Source organism: Thunnus albacares, chromosome 8, assembly GCF_914725855.1.
Source record: "Thunnus albacares chromosome 8, fThuAlb1.1, whole genome shotgun sequence".
Taxonomy (NCBI): Eukaryota; Metazoa; Chordata; class Actinopteri; order Scombriformes; family Scombridae; genus Thunnus; species Thunnus albacares.
The window spans coordinates 12,029,681-12,045,779 of record NC_058113.1 but is presented as its reverse complement, the minus strand read 5'-3'; the positions used below and the strand labels follow the sequence as shown (position 1 = coordinate 12,045,779).

Sequence of the window (16,099 nt, the reverse complement as noted above, 5' to 3'; positions counted from 1 at the left end):
TGCTGAAAACATAAGCTTGAATGATCTGTCGTAAAGATTTTGTTATAAGTAAAGCACTGAAAGCTGCAGAGATGGACAATAATGAAATTATCCCATAAATGCACAGGGATCACTGTTCATTTTAGCTACCAATGGACCGTTTAAAGAGGTAAAAATACTTCTAGTTTTTATTGTCAGCTAAAAGTCTGTATCCTTCCTTTACAGCTTTAATTTTAACTTAATTATAGATGTTTGATGTTTGTTCTTCTGTTTGCAGTGCACAGTGACTCTATTAAGAGGCTTCTTGTAGCAGTTTTGAGTATTTTTAGTATTGCAAATTGTAGTTGTGCAGAGGGAGAAGGTAATTTATTTGTCCACCTGTCAGATCAAGAGTTATGACAGACACCAGAGCTGAAATAGCGAGACACCACGGGAAGTCAGAAGGGCAGCCACACAGAATAGAGTTGGGAAGGTCATCTGAGGACTTGATGACTGGTCTAATAATAGATTTCTCCATCTCGCTCTTATGCCTTCTCTGAACTGTTACCCTGTCTGAACACAAGGTCTCATGTATATTCATGCACGTACACACATTGCAAGGTCATGCTGTGGTGCAGGACACATCTCATGTTTCACCTCAGTTTTCTAGTGTTGCCTGTGGAGCCAGCGTGATTGAGGACAGGCTGCCGATGTGCTCTGCTGGTCTTATCAACAGTTCAGCCTTAGGTCAACAAGTGCCAGAGTTTTCCAAACATTGTGTGCAATAAAAACAGAAATGTGGAAAGGCTGTAGAAAAATATGTGCACTTATAAACAGTTAAGCAGTCATCATAGTGATTACTAGATGAATGGATGGATGGAAAGGAGGGTATGTGCATTTCTGTGTGAGCCAGCGTCATCTGAGGACACAACAGAGGTGTGAGGTGTTCAAAGATTTGCAGCATGCTTGGCCTGTGTTTGTTGTGTGAGTGTGATTAAAAAGGATTTAGTTTCATGACAGTGAAGGATGTCATAATGACCAGGTCTTATAAGGACAGTTTCTCAGGGGCATTGGCTTTAAAGAGTTCTGCAATTGTACATGTCAGATCAAATCAGATCACAGTCAGAGTCCAAGTTATACTTTCCCATTTACATGAAATTTGGCATTGTAATTGCTGGAGGCGTAATTAAGATACACTGGAAAAAACTGGCACGCTTTGCTTGTCAGTAGAGGAGCACATCATCAAAAGTTCAAACCCTGGTGAAAACAGATGTCACGCTATTCCTTTATTTGTTGAACTGCAAAACATCTGTTGAACTGCAGAATAGTTCAACAAATAGCATAGATACAGGTTTGTCCACAAGTGATGGCCTGGAAGTGGGCCAGGTTTCCTTGCAGAACACACATACAATCATAAAATGTCACAATTCTGCAGCATGCTGGTTTGTGTTACAGTCTACCAAGCTTATGTACTGTAGCTACTGTCTGTGCACACAGTGTGAGAACATGCATGAGTATCTGTGTGAGTGTGTGAGAGAGAGGATTAGGCACATAATAGCAGGTCATCTGAGGACAGCTTTCAATGATGACTGTCTTCATTACAGACCTCCCTCTGTGCTGAACAAGCTTAGGTGGTCAACTAATTGTGACTTACAAGACACAGTAATGGACACTGACATCATGATATAAGCTTTGAGGATGATGAGATTGTTATAATGAAGCTGAATGCTTCAAATGACCTTTGGAGAGGCAGAGATCACTGAAGGTGGTCATTTAAATCATATCAGGAACATAGTTAGATTAAGATCATCGACAAAATTAGGAGGGTCAGAACCTTGTTATAACCGACTAAATATTGAAATGTTGGTAAAAATCAGGGCCACATTTTAAGAGAAGATGACAAGCCAGCAATTATTTGCAAATGATCAATTTAGGATCACTGGAATTTTTGCTATATAATACTGCACTGTGGCTCTGTCCCTTGCATTCTTTGCTGACAGTTTTCTAGAGGGTCTAAGCTAAAATAATGTAACAGGACAGGTTCACAACATTTTTAAATCTGTCTTAAAACAATAGTCAGGTGCCCAAATGAACAGTGAAATAGGTTTTTCATGCCATAATCATTTTTCCTGTTCATACTGGCCATTAGAAGAGCCCTTCACAATACACCTCCAGTGTGAGCAGTGATGGAGGCCAAAATCCACAAGTCTCCTGTGCAAATATGTATTTGAAGAATGTGAAAATGTATCTGAAGCTAATAGGAACCTTCAGCTCCGAAATTAGTCAAATCAAGTGGATATATTCTGTAGTCTTTTTTTGTGCCAAAGTCTCTTTTTTTTGTTACTGTACTTCCACTGCAGCTCAACAGGGAAACACTGTCTGAATCTCAGAGAAGGAATTTTATGCTAAAAAGACTGTAAATGTGGCAGATATCCACTTGAAATGAGTAACTCAGACTGTTGAAGCCTCATATAAGCTTCAGATAAACTTTGTAATGCATTTTTGCACAAAATGACTGTGGACACACTGTGGATTTTGGCCCCCATCACTTACATTGACAGCGCATTTGAAGGGGGTCTTTTAAAAGCCAGTATGAACAGATGGGAATGATTACAGCGAGGAAAACCTCTTTCACTGTTCATATGGGCACCTGACTGTTGTTTTAAGACAGACTTAAAAAATTGTGAATGTATCCTTTAAATGTACTTATTTCATTTTGTCTAGATGAGCTAAATACCTGAGAAATAACAGTGTAACAACTTTTTAAAGTCGAAAGAAAGATGGTGTTAGTAGGATGGTTTTTGAAAAAAATGTCAATAGCATATTATTTCGCATTGTATGATATCATTCAGACATGGTAGCAATAAACCTTTTCACACAATATGGATTGATAGCAGGGTGTTGTCACCAAGGAAAGGTTAACATCTCTATTTAAGATCTTGTTTCATTTATAGTAATGAAAGTAGATCTTAGACCTTTTTTATGTCTGGGGGACAGGCTGCTATATACAGTGGTGAGAATGGGAATAGCAAGGGTACTAAAAGCAGATGACACAGTATTCCAGGAAGAGTTTAGAAGTCAGAGGTTTACAGTTTTTGTTTCTTCAGTTTAACAATCAACAATCTGTGTCTCTCTTTATGGGAGCTGCACTGAATTAAATTATGTTTTGGAACATTGAGTTCAGAGAAACAAGACCTTGTTTTTGGGTTGTTGTCTTTTCTTTTTTTTTTCCAAAAGCGATAGGCAGTCTGTTATTGTGGTTTGGAAGAGAAGCCATGTCTACATTGCCTCTTGTGATAAAGGAGTTCAGAGAAATCCTGCACTTTCTGCTTCACTGCTCAGTAACAGAAGGTGCTTCTTGAGTAAGTGCATTTTGTGCGCCTGTGTGTTGTTGCGTGTGCAAGAGGAGTGAAAGATAAAGACAGAACAACTGAAGCAGAGAATGAGAGATAGGATAAAAAGCAAAAGAGAGAAACTGAGTGACTTTGAGGGTCACAGAGAGAGACAGAAAGTCAAACTGAGGTAACATCAGGTCCTACAAGCATTTTAGATGTGTGTATTTCGGTTGTGCAACATTAACAATGTATAAGCTTTGGGGTCGTATTTCTAAAATGCAGTACAGCATGACATCTGGTTGGCATGCCCTTAGCGCCACCCTTACCTTGTAGAGGAAGGACACGACTGGGTAAAAGTTTAATAGAGGACATGGAGCATTAAAGAGCAGAGGGTGAAGAAATAATAAGCTCAGCAGCAGTAAGCAGGCTGTCTGTAAGTCTGTAAGAAAAGTTTGCAAATGTTCTAAAATGGATTACCTACTACAGCTAAATGGAGACTTTCAATTTTTATTGCACCTTCACTGCTCCCATATCTCATTTTAACTGACATTTTGAACCACTACCACCAAATGACTGAGCAAATTTAATTTGCATTTCATCCTGCATATTAGATGATTGGCAGCATTTCATGTATGTATACCTGGAATCATTTAATTTATTAATAACGGAGCCAATCAAGCAAGTTCCAATGCAATACATAACCATTTCTTTTCCTGCACAGCAGAGTTTTTTATGAAGCCTAAAGTTACAGAAGTGTGATACAAGCCAGAGGAGGGGAGGAGACATTTGGAGAAAATCATAATGCACATGACATCTGTTCGTTGAGACAAGTGAACCCTGATGGGAATTAATATTTGATGACTGTCTCTCAGTTGAAAGAACACAAATGAACCATGGTAGCAGAAACATTGTTGCAACGCTATGAGATCAAATTTGCCCAGGATAGAACTGATAATGTTATGTGATTGCGCAACAGATCTTAATTTTGGCAGTTTGTAGAACTTTGAGGGACAGAAGTATAGCTTTTAGTATTTTCTATTGCATCCAAACTACACATTTTTTGTTTTTAGCATGGCTGTCTGGACACTCCATGCGTGCAGATATGTGTGCATTGTTTTTATGCAGATGAACATGTGTGTTAAACAGTATGGCAGACTGAGCTTTCTGCCAAAAACCATCCCCTTAGTTTTCTGTGTTGCATGAATTAGTTTTTGTGTATGCTGCATTCCTGCCTGTGTCTGTAAGGCTTGGTGATTGATCGAGCTGACTACCTTTTTCTTCCTGATGATCTGTCACTCTGCGAAAATAGAGTTGGCAGCAGAGGGAGACTTGTTTTTCACAACCATCCATCAGTCCAGTCCAGTAATTGTGTACAACGGTAGCTAACTTTAATCTGCTCTAATGCACAGCTCTGGTTCAAACACCCAGATAAAACACACGTTGCTACTGGATCAGTACTGTAGTGCTCCTGTATGTGTTTATCTTTCTTTCTTCTAATGCTATCCATCTGTCTTTTTCTTTCTTTCTTTCTTTTTTTCCTTTGTTCCCCTTTGATATCGGCTTTTCTTTTCCTCTCTCTCTTTTGTCTCTTTTACAACACTTGTTGACTGGTCACAGCTTCACTTGATAAATACTCCCTCCACTTAGCAACGTAAACAAAGGTCAGCCATACCATTGTTGGGTTTCATTGCTGTAAGTCCCTGTTGTATTTGTGGTTAGATGGGCCTAGCCTTGGTCAGATAAGAATCTGTGAGGGAACAAAAGAACAAGGGAAGGCAAAAGTAAGAAAGATTTAGTAGAACTTTATTTGTCCCCAGAGGGGCAATTGGTTGTGCAGCAGTAAAAACAGTAATAACACAAGATCACAAATACCCAAGGCAATTAAATGCAACATATACTAAAAAGTAAAAACAGAGTACATAATATTTACGAACCATGGTTGGGTGGTCAAGCTGATATTACCTTTTTCTATTGGAGTTTAGCAGTGAAATGGCTGAGGGTATGAAGGAGTGTTTGTATCTGTTTATTTTGGCTAGTGGGTATTTGAAGCAGAAAGCCGAAGGCAAGGTCTGAAACTCTAGGTGCAGAGGGTGGGTGCTGTCTGACAGGATGGATTCTGCTTTCTTTAAGGACTGTTTGTTATACAAATCAGACAGTCTTCTCTGTTGAGCACCTGTGATACAGACCTTGATCACCTTTTGTTAATGCATTTTTTCTGTTTTAGATTGAGAGAAGCATCCCAACAGATAAGAGAAAAAGTAAAAATCGACTCAATAAAAGATCTGTAGAACAAAGTCATCAGGGAACTGTCAACATTGAACTTAGCCAGCTTCCTCAGACGGAAAAGGCGCTGCTGGCCTTTTTTACACAACATATTAGTGTTACAATCAAAGTAGTGAAAAGACAGAAAGAAGGAAGGCAACCTGGTTGTTCTGAATGTGAGACGTCAATAGCAGTTTTGAAGGATGTAGACGAGGATGTTTACCCATTTGCCACATGGTTTTACTGTATCTCTCCACATTTTGTGGAGGAACAAAACATTGTTTTCTGAATCAGTTGGGAGCGAAGACAGGAGAAAGCTACTGCTGCCAAAGCAAACAGGCAGCCCTTCCTCTGTTCATCTCTTATCCTTCTTCCTTTCTTTAGAGCTGCTGTTTTTGTTAAGTTGTGCTACAGCTGGTGCACTGTCTCTAAAAAGGCAGTGTACATTTTACATCCATCGTCAAAAAGGCCTTAACAGATGTCAGACAATTTTGTCAACTATGTGAAGATCATGATATAACACACTTAAAAACAATAATACATCAGTGTTAGAAAAAATTCAAACATAAAGAAAGCCCTGATATGAAAATAGAACCAAACTATAATATTTTTGAATAATATTGGATTGACCGTTGCAGTTCTTTAACACTATAATAGGTGAATAACATACATTACATGCCTTCTTAGATGGAGTGCAAGTGTAATGTTGAATTCTGTAATGCAACGGGAAAAAGTATCTTTTTACATGCATTAAAGTGCATTAGATGGTACTTTTATTCTGTTCCCCAGACTTACATTACAACAGTATAAATACTATTTATATTAATATACTACATGCCCTTCTGTGTACTGTATGTCTGTTTGGTCTTGTGGTTGTAGTGACTGAAATGTAGGTAGACACTGTAAGCGTTTTATTCTTATGCACTGACCTTGAAGATTGTGAAAGTGTGAGTTAGGGGCCAGGAATAGGGGAGCACGTCACCCTGCCACGTAGCCTATGTAGGACAGGATCTGTTTGCACTTGAAGCTGTCAAAACATCTTGTGTATGAAACCAACCAGGACAGATGGGACAAACAAATGAAGCAAATGTATGTTTGTGTCAGTCTCAAACCGTTCGTTGTTGATGCTTTGTGTGTGTGTGTGTGTGTGTGTGTGTGTTTGTGTGTGTGTGTGTGAGCCTTTCTCTAAACTGTGTATATGCAACAAACAGAAAATATGGATATATTACTGTCTGTTACCATAGTTACCATCAAAATCAACAGAATTGGCAATTACACTTTAACAGTATAGTGTCTGTAATCTCAGTATAATTTCAAAATGTCCTTTAGCTCCAATTACAGTATGTCTTAATAATTAAAATAATACTTAATAACTAAAAAACAACTATCTACCAATTTTTTGCAAATGTCCATGATATGTAATCTAATAATTAGGGACGACCTGGTCACATTTTTTGCCACTTATCCCAAGTATATGTTGATACAAAGTCAGATCCAACATTTATTTTGATCATATATGTTTTCTTTTCCCTAATCAATATAAAGAAACTATGCAGACTTTACCTACAGCAAGGCAATATTAAAATGATTAAATGCAGCATACTCAATAATAAAGGACCCAGATTGGCAATGATGATCAGGACATCCCTTCTAAAAATTGCCATGGGTTCTAGTTCTTATTTATTGTGGACAAATTACTCACCATGTTACTGCACTACTACTACTGATATGATACTCTGTCTCCTGTGACCTCAAACCCCTCGTGCATTTGAACATCACTGTAAATGTAGGGAAAAGGTGAAGAAAACATTTGATTTCTCAAAGAGTGGGTTAGTAGGACAAAGTAGATGACAATGGAACTGGGTCAGCCATGTGTCTCCTTATCCTTAGCTAGCCTCTTCTACCCCCCCCCCCCTTTTCCACACACACATTGTTAAGACTTTTAACATATAATTCTTTTCATCATAAATACACACCCATACATGTTAATTATAACACACTAACTGTCCTCCATCCTACTCTTAGGATGTTTTTGACCTCTGTGCCCTCACAGTGTAGAGACAGTTCAGCCTCTATTATTATCTCTGACACGCACATACATACACATGCATCTGTGCAAACACATGCATATATGGATGTACTCATGCATGCTGACATGCACAAGCACACACATTTGCACTGTAACCCCCTCTCATGCACACACATACTCCATTTCACATTCCACATTAGCACTGTAATGTTGCCCTGTTACAAAGCCCCTCACCCATCAAGAGTGCTTCAAAACAACTGATGAATGGTCACGCCACCAGGTTGAAGCCTCCATGGGTGGCCCTATCTGATCAACATGCTCCAACATGGGGCCCTTCGCCTCTCAAACCATAGAGTGGAAAATTTAATGGACACACCAGACTATCCTGCCATGGCCTTCTATGTGCTTTTGTATCAAGGCGCCTTCCCTTTAAAATATATCCAGGTCCACATATGTTGTGTTGTTTCTCAATCGCTTTTTAATAAGAGCCCAAACAAGACTGAATAAGAAAAGAAAAATCATGTGTGATGACTAAGAAGCATGTTGGTGGATCATAACTGCTTGTTCAGGATGTGATGCTCTGTCCTGACCAGTTCAGTCCAGTGATCAGTATGAGAGACACACCCAAAAATGTAAGCAGTGTATTTACTGTAGCTTAGTTATGCTAACATATTAGTAACGTAATTAGAAAATAAGAAAAAAAACACAGTATCTTTACTGCAGAGTTTATCATACCCCTCAAATGATCAATTCAAGCAGTCTCCAGTCTAAGCACCATTTATGAGACCGTTTCTGTGGGGAACAAAAACACAGCAGAGAACAGGAAAGCATTTAATAGCTCTAATCAAGTTAGCTATTTTTCACTTGTTAATGGAGTTATTCATCAACCATGTTACATTGGTATGGAAACAAGGAAGTCATGACGTCCCTACATCCCTTCTTAATCATCAGAAATAAATGGACCTCTGGTGACCTGTTTATCGTGTGTCTGGTAGAAAGTGGATAAACAGTGTGGAAAGTTATCTCTATCTTACAGTATGTGAGGTCTGTAGATATTTAATGCACCAGAATATGATCCATAGAATCTGGTTCCTGTGATAATGAGAAGCATTATCTTCTGAATGTTAATGTCATCTCGACAAGATAGCCTACTTAAATAAAACCTACTATATGATTATTTGATCTACTGCACAACTATTCAGTTTTAGAACTGGTAAGAAGGAATGGGAAGAAGTATATATCATCTCTGTGTATTCACATATTTTGATTTTGTCCTTCCACTTTCTTAATGTACTGTCTTTCTATCAAGTTCTTTTGAGCTTCTCTATAGTGAACTCATCACTCATTTCCACAACTTTGCACTGAATTTATTTGACATTGTTCCTACTTATGATTTGATACAGTATGACTTGCCTGTACTTATGGTGCCAGGACTTGAGGATCCACTTGATACTTTGGCAGTCCTTTGATGTGTTGTGACTTGACATGCAATGTCATGACACAAGGCTGACTTGAGACATAAGTAAAAGTGGCCATATACTGCCCATAGCTTGCTGCAAAACATGCATAGGTTTTGACAAAAAAAGTTATCCTTTCTCAAACATTGAGAAGACCGTTTTCCTCTTTGATATGCAGCTTTTTGCTCTGTATAAGTTTGAAAAACAACTGTAAATGCAAAATCAGTAAACAACACATGAACACAGTGTATACATAATCATATTACATTATCGGCTTAACGTAATATATAATGTGACGTTGCATGTGGTAAAATACAGAATTGTGAGTTATAGACATATTGGCTTCAGTCTCTAACAATCTTATGAACATGCTATGTTCCCAGTCATGGCGCCAATAAGCCCATGAGAGCAGCACACACTTAACCCTGCAACCCTTAACAACCCCCTAATCCATACACCCAGGCTCAGCCTGAGATATGAGATATACTGTTCCTTCTCATGCGTGCACTCTCATGCGTGCATATGTGCGAGTGTGTATGCGCTCATAATGTCACCCAGAAAAGTGTGTACATGTGCGCGTGTGTTGAGGCCACAGCTCTCTTTCTTTCATAGCAGGGCTTGGCTGCAGTTTTATGTTTCACTCTACAGGGAACACACACACAAACATACTTGCACACATGCATGCACACGCACACACACACATCTTCATAGGAAACTCAGTCATCCATTTCAGCTTCAACTTTGGCCCACATCCACTGGTATGTCTGTATTCATGTATGTATGAATGCCAGACAGGGAGAGAAGTGGGAGACCAAGAAAGAGAAAGACAACCAGTAGGGGGGCCATTTGGATTTCCATAGCATGCCATGCAGCAAGTTCATTGAGTTCACATGTGTGAACCTAGTTTGCCTGCAGAAAGGCAAGGTGGCCTGATCTCTCTCTTGTCCTGCTGCGTGATGCAACACTACATGCAGCTCCAGGAATGTTTTCTGTTTAGTTTCAGAATGAAGAAAATACAGCAGCAGTAATTGGGTTTTCTTAGAAATTAGGATATCTGTGCTGTTAAAACCTGACCATAGCACTGTAAATTGATGATAAAAAAAAATGACTTCACAGAGAGTGAGATCAACTTGCATAGGAGGATGTGGATGGTCTCATCTCCCTACGGAATAAAACAGATAGTTTCCCACTTGTTACTTTGTCGATGATTCATAGTTTTATCTTATCTCCCCTATTTTTATTTCTTTCTCTTTTACTCCTCTAACCTCCTCTCCTGCAAGTTTATATCCCAAACAAATCTGTCCAAAACCGGTCTGAACTTTTTTTTCTTTTATGAAAAACATAAAACAGTATTAATGTTATGAAACAGCCACTGACACATTTCTATTGAACCACTTGTTGCCCCTTGTTGTCCCTTGATATCATTTCACTATTTCCCTTAAATTGAGTTCTTGCCTAAGTGACTTAAATGGGTCCTTACCAATAATTGTGTGAGATACCGGAACAGCATGACACACACAGAAGAAATTGCGTCATTTTGCTAATAACTCAGCTGTTACTGGTCTTCACCCCTGAGGTGATCAGCATTGTGTTTGAATAATGGTTGCTGTTCCCTTGAATAATTATGAGAAACACCTCAGTAACATACACATATCATAATGTGCTATCACAGTACCACTGCATCAAATTAACTGTATCACTGCCAGACGTTGTAGGTCTTGTTGTTGGATAATTTAAAAGGAATGTTGGCACTCTGATGGATTTGAAGACTCAGACGCCTGCCAGAACTCCACTTGATTTAATTACTCAGTAGTAAACTCCACTTCAGTCCTGGCAGACTGAATTTACAGGCTGATTTATGGTTAGACCACACACACATACACACATGCACAAGGTGCTCACATAAATTTACTTTCTACTGTCTCTCTCCTTTTCTTTCACTTATTCTCTATCAGATGGGCCTTGGCTCAGAAAGCCAGCAGAGGAAAAGAAAGGCTCCAGCCCCTCCTCCCACCCCAATTTCCATCACTCCAGGCCCTGACGATACATCAACCTCTGCTGCGCCCACGCCTGATAGCCCTGCAACTGAAACACCCACCCCAGCCTTCCGCACCAAGGTGGCACAGTCAACCACAGTCTGTACTACCACTGTTGTAACGCAGACAGTGAAACCAGCCCCCCTGACAACAGCAGTACAACCTCTACCTGTGTGCACTGACACTGCACCCTCCAAGTCCCCAACCCCAAGCAGCAGCACCACCGACAGCCTAGCAGTCCAGGATTCCAGCTCTGAACTCAGTCACAGCCTTGACGACTCAGACCTTGACCCAGATCAAAGCAGTTCCCTCTGCAGCACCCTCACCAGCAGCACAGTGAGCGGGTCTGTGCGGGTCCAGCCCACTATGAGAAGCTCCAGCAGCAGAATGGAGGAGTCAGAGGAGGTCAGCAGCGTGGCTGTCGAATTAAATCAAGAGGTGACTTCAGCCAGCAGCTCCAGGTCGGAGACTGAGTCGGCCCTCAACCTGAAAATGGATGAAGTTGAGAACAACAGAAACAGCGCAGTGGGTAAATATCTATAAAATGGCATGATAAACAAAAACTCAACACAGCAGTGTACAAAACCCAACACGGATTTAATAAGCAACAATCTACATTCAAGATTCAATACTTTATTGGCATGTCAACATGATTGATTAGAATTTGTCTTAGTGAGCTCACTTAAACAAAAACAGAAAAAGACAAAAATATTAAAAACCACTCACTCATAAAGCACATAACTTTAAACAAAATATAAAATAGATGGGTAATATCCAACCCATGAAATAATCATAAAAGCATAAAACAAATGGGTAAAATAAAATCCAGCACAGAAAAACACCACAGATAAAACACTAGCATCTGTAGGGAAATTAGCAGCAACATCAAACAACCTGCTAGATAAAGTTCTTCAAGTGCATTAGAAACATTTGCCCTATTGCACAATTATTTAAACCTGTTGAGTGGCCTGCAGTGCTAGCTTCATGACATGTGCTATTCTGGAACCTGGATGTTCTGGTCTTAATGCTTCTTGGTCTTTTGTGAGAAGGAAGGAAATTAAAAAGATTGTTAGCTGGGTGAGAGGGGTCCTTTAAAACTTAAAGGCCCTTCATTTGTAATCTAGTCTTATAGATTTCTGCAAGGGGCGGGAGATCACATCCAATAATTCTGGATGCATTATGCACCACTTTGTCCAACTGTCTCCTGTCCTCAGCTGTCACTTTGCCAAACCACACAGTTATTGCGGAGGTAAGGTTGCTCTCAACTGCTGCTCTATAAAACTGCACCAACCCATCCCTGGATATACCGCATTTTTTCATTTGTCTTAAAAAGAAAAGTCTCTGGTGTGCTTTCTTGGGAATAGTAGTGGTGTTGTCCCCCTATTTCAAGGTGGAGGAGATTGTCCACTTGTCGTTACATTTGAAGGCATTTAAAAATACAACCAATTTAGAAAAATATAATTGAAATTTACGGACATGTATCTTTTAATACTCATAAATGGATGCTTCCAGAAAACATGCTATAGTGATCAAATGTTTTGTCTCTTGATAGTAATGACACAACCTGTTTTATTCTCATAATTGCCAAACATCTCTCAAAAGGCCATTTTCTTGTTTTGGACCACAACCCTTCCTTAAAGACGGAGAAACCAGCACCAGTAGATTAGCAACAGGTATAATACTAAATGACAGCTAAGAATATTTATAATGTTACAGCTCACACAGCTCCACAGGCAATGACATCTACCTGTTGTTTTTGTATATCATTATGCCATATATCACTTTGTTTTACTGTAATATCTTCCATCAGGTACTCAGTTAGTGAATTACATTTTAATTTAAACCAACTGACATATCACGATTTCACAACCCAGTGCACAAAACATTTATGTTAAGGGAAAATGAAGCTGGCTGATGATCAGTGAACTCTTGACAGTGATGGTAAACACTCTCTCTTCGTGTTAAAGAAGTGACAGTCAGAAGTTGCCTGTAGAGGTTTTCTACCTGTTAGAAAGTGACTGAAAGTCTGCCCTGGAGATCTGAGCTGTCACAATGCATCAAGGTTTGAAACTTAAACTGTCAGGAATGACGTACATAGCCTGGTGAAAGACTGTGTGTGTGCGTGTGTGTGTGTGTGTGTGCACATGTCATGGCTGAAGTACAGTAACTAGTGGAGCAGGTTTTCATCATAGGTCATGAAAATACAGTCCTTGTCTCTCGCCCACAATTATCAATCCCTCACATTCTTCGTATCTTTCTCTCTTATTTGCTCTCTTTCTTTATGTCTCTCTCTCTATCTCTTATATGCATGCAGCACACAAACCTTCAAAGCTGACAGATACAAAGACAAACCGATCCATCACAGATTTAAACAGGATCTACTTGAACTTTTGCTGGCCTTGTATTGATCTTTATATAACCGAGATCTTTCTCCGTAGAAAAGTGAGATTGCAGCAGAGCGGTGTTGTGTCTGACAGGGGTAGAGATGAGAGAGTTGTAGACCTCAGAAAAGGGATGGGAAAGGTGAGAGCAGTAGAATGGAGTTCAGAGAAAGGAGCATGGGAAGGTTTTGGCAGTGGGATGACAGGGTAGCGAGGTAGAAACAAGGGGACTAGAGGGGTTTAAGGAGAGCAGGATGATAGACAGAAAGATGAAAGCAGGAGAAAGGATGAAGTATGAGGAGGTTAGTGCATTAGACAGGATAGAAAAGACAGCATGAGGATCATTAATAAATGTATAGACCTAGCCACTACTCTTTTTTTTCTACCCTGACACTGCTGATACTGCGTCTCTCCTCTCTTTTGCTTTAACTCTCCCCCTATTTTCAATCTTCTGCCTATCCCTTTACAATGCGGAAGAAATTATCCGCAGAGTTAAAATGTGCATTTGCAGTAAAATAGTTTTGTTACAGAAGCCATGTTTCCTCCGTCAGTCCTTTTTTGTCCTACACACAACCTCAACTTTTCAACTTTGCATTAACTATAGAAAATATATTCTTCAGTGCAGCCTGACAACTGCACTTCGTTATACATCGTGAACAGTACATATTTGGCAGTGAATGAATAGCTGGTATACACGTTAGGGCTAGACAGCTGCACCCTGCATGTACAGTATAGTGAGGTGCCTTCATGCTCATATAGGCAGAGACAGAAATGTACACAGTAAGTTTCAGTCTGCCTTTCATTTATATAGGTTTCATTTTGTCTTTAATTTATGTAGGTTTTATTTAGCCTTTCATTTAAGCAAAATTGATGTGTATGTCAAACTGTAAACTGTATGTTATTTGCTTTGGGAATCTTTAAGATAAAGATCTTTAATTCTAAATAAACAGAGGTGAAACTGCAAACCATTAAACTGAAAGTAATTATGCAGCACGGCACCATAGTGTGTTCATTATCTTGGTTTTATACCATTGCCTCTTCTAGTGTCTGATATTAATGGTATTTACCTTTAGGTCTCCAAACTCTATTATAGAACGCATATGTGTGTTTAGCACTTGGGAACATGTTATGTTAGTGATTATGGCTATTTGGATTTAAAGCATTAGCTTGATTGAAAACAGGAGACAATTAAGAATTTCCTTTGATTTTTTTTAAATAGTTCAATGAAAAGCATGCATATGTAGAGTGCAAATGTACATATTGTTTTCACTGCAACTTTAGCTTGAAACAGAGGGGTCAGGGTGAAATTTAAAGTAGTGGCTTCTCTTTACATAAATCTAGTCAACACAACCTCCAGTGGTTATTGACAAGGTGATATAGTACTACTTATTGAGACTGTGCTGACGTCAATCATACTGTAATTTATTGGGGCACATAAGACATCAGTGTAGCACAGTACAGAGCATATATGTGCTCTTTACACAGCAGTAAGACGTCCCTTCAAGTTAATTTTGGGTTATATCAGGAACAGTTGTATCCTGCTGTGTGTGTATATATGTGTGTGTGTGTGTGTGCTACAGAAGCTGTCAAGGTTATGATGGTGTAGTTTATCATCTCAGCCCTGTATGCTGTTTCAGTTCCTTCCCATTGTCAACAACAGAGTAAACAGATAAAGTAGCACATTGACAGCACCTGCTGACTAAGACCAACTCATTGATATATCACAAGCCTTGTGAGGAAATTTAAGTTGCTGTTGTGTTGTGTTGTAAACAGTGCGGTTTTACAGAAATTGTGCTTTTCCCCCTACAACCCAATATGTTATCTAGATTGATTTTGTCCCTGTGTCAGTACACATTTCACTCGTCCCTCCTATGCTTTGTGTACACATCTGTACACACCTCTCTTATAGCTTCTTCTTACATTAGTTGCCACATTTCTTTTTCATCTGGTTAACTTGGTTCTATTTTTAGCAGGGGCACAATCGCAGGTGCAAATCAAGTTCATTTTATGAGTACTTTGTAGCACCAAACAAATGCTACACCAAGGCAGGCATAGTGGCACAGCTGAAGATGTGTTTATGTAGATTTTGCATTCCTTTGCAATTCTTGCACCCATTTTAGCAAGTTGAAGTGAAATGTTAAGATAAAGGAGTGCTATTGGGTGCTAAAACCAAATCATATGTGACATCTTAATATTAACCTGTAGCTATTCTGCCTCCAACTACAATAGTTCAGGAAAGCTTTTGCATTTATTTTTTTCTGCAACACAAAAAAAATTAGGTAGCTGTATTTCAACAGTGTTGTTTTCTAGAATTTGTGCTTTTGCCTCTACAGCCCAAACCAGGACTCGGGTTTCAGTGTGGTAAACTAGCAGTTATGGCCAGTAATGCTGCAGTCTTCACTATGAAAAATAAACTTCTTAAATATTAAAATTGTAATATAAAACAAAAAAAGCACAAATATTTAGTATTTTTAGTGATTAAATACAAATTCGATAGAGGTTAAACATAAGTATTGAAAGCCAGACTAAGATAAAGAATACCAATCTCAAAACTTTGGGCTGACACTATTCATTCAAGATTTTAAAGGATACAGAATTGATAAAAACTGAAAAGTGGGAACCAATCTGTTGTTGCTGTCAC

The 16,099-nt window shown here is 39.1% G+C and overlaps 1 protein-coding gene across 6 annotated transcripts in view; it reads left to right on the top strand.

Annotated features, from left to right (window-relative positions):
* cobl (cordon-bleu WH2 repeat protein) overlaps window positions 1-16,099 on the top strand; it is a 65,687-nt gene that overhangs the window by 36,047 nt on the left and 13,541 nt on the right. For all 6 annotated transcript variants that reach the window (XM_044359674.1, XM_044359672.1, XM_044359673.1 and 3 more), the window contains one exon: window positions 10,997-11,606. In XM_044359674.1, coding sequence (XP_044215609.1) covers window positions 10,997-11,606 — 610 coding nt within the window. The remainder of the gene's footprint in view (window positions 1-10,996; window positions 11,607-16,099) is intronic.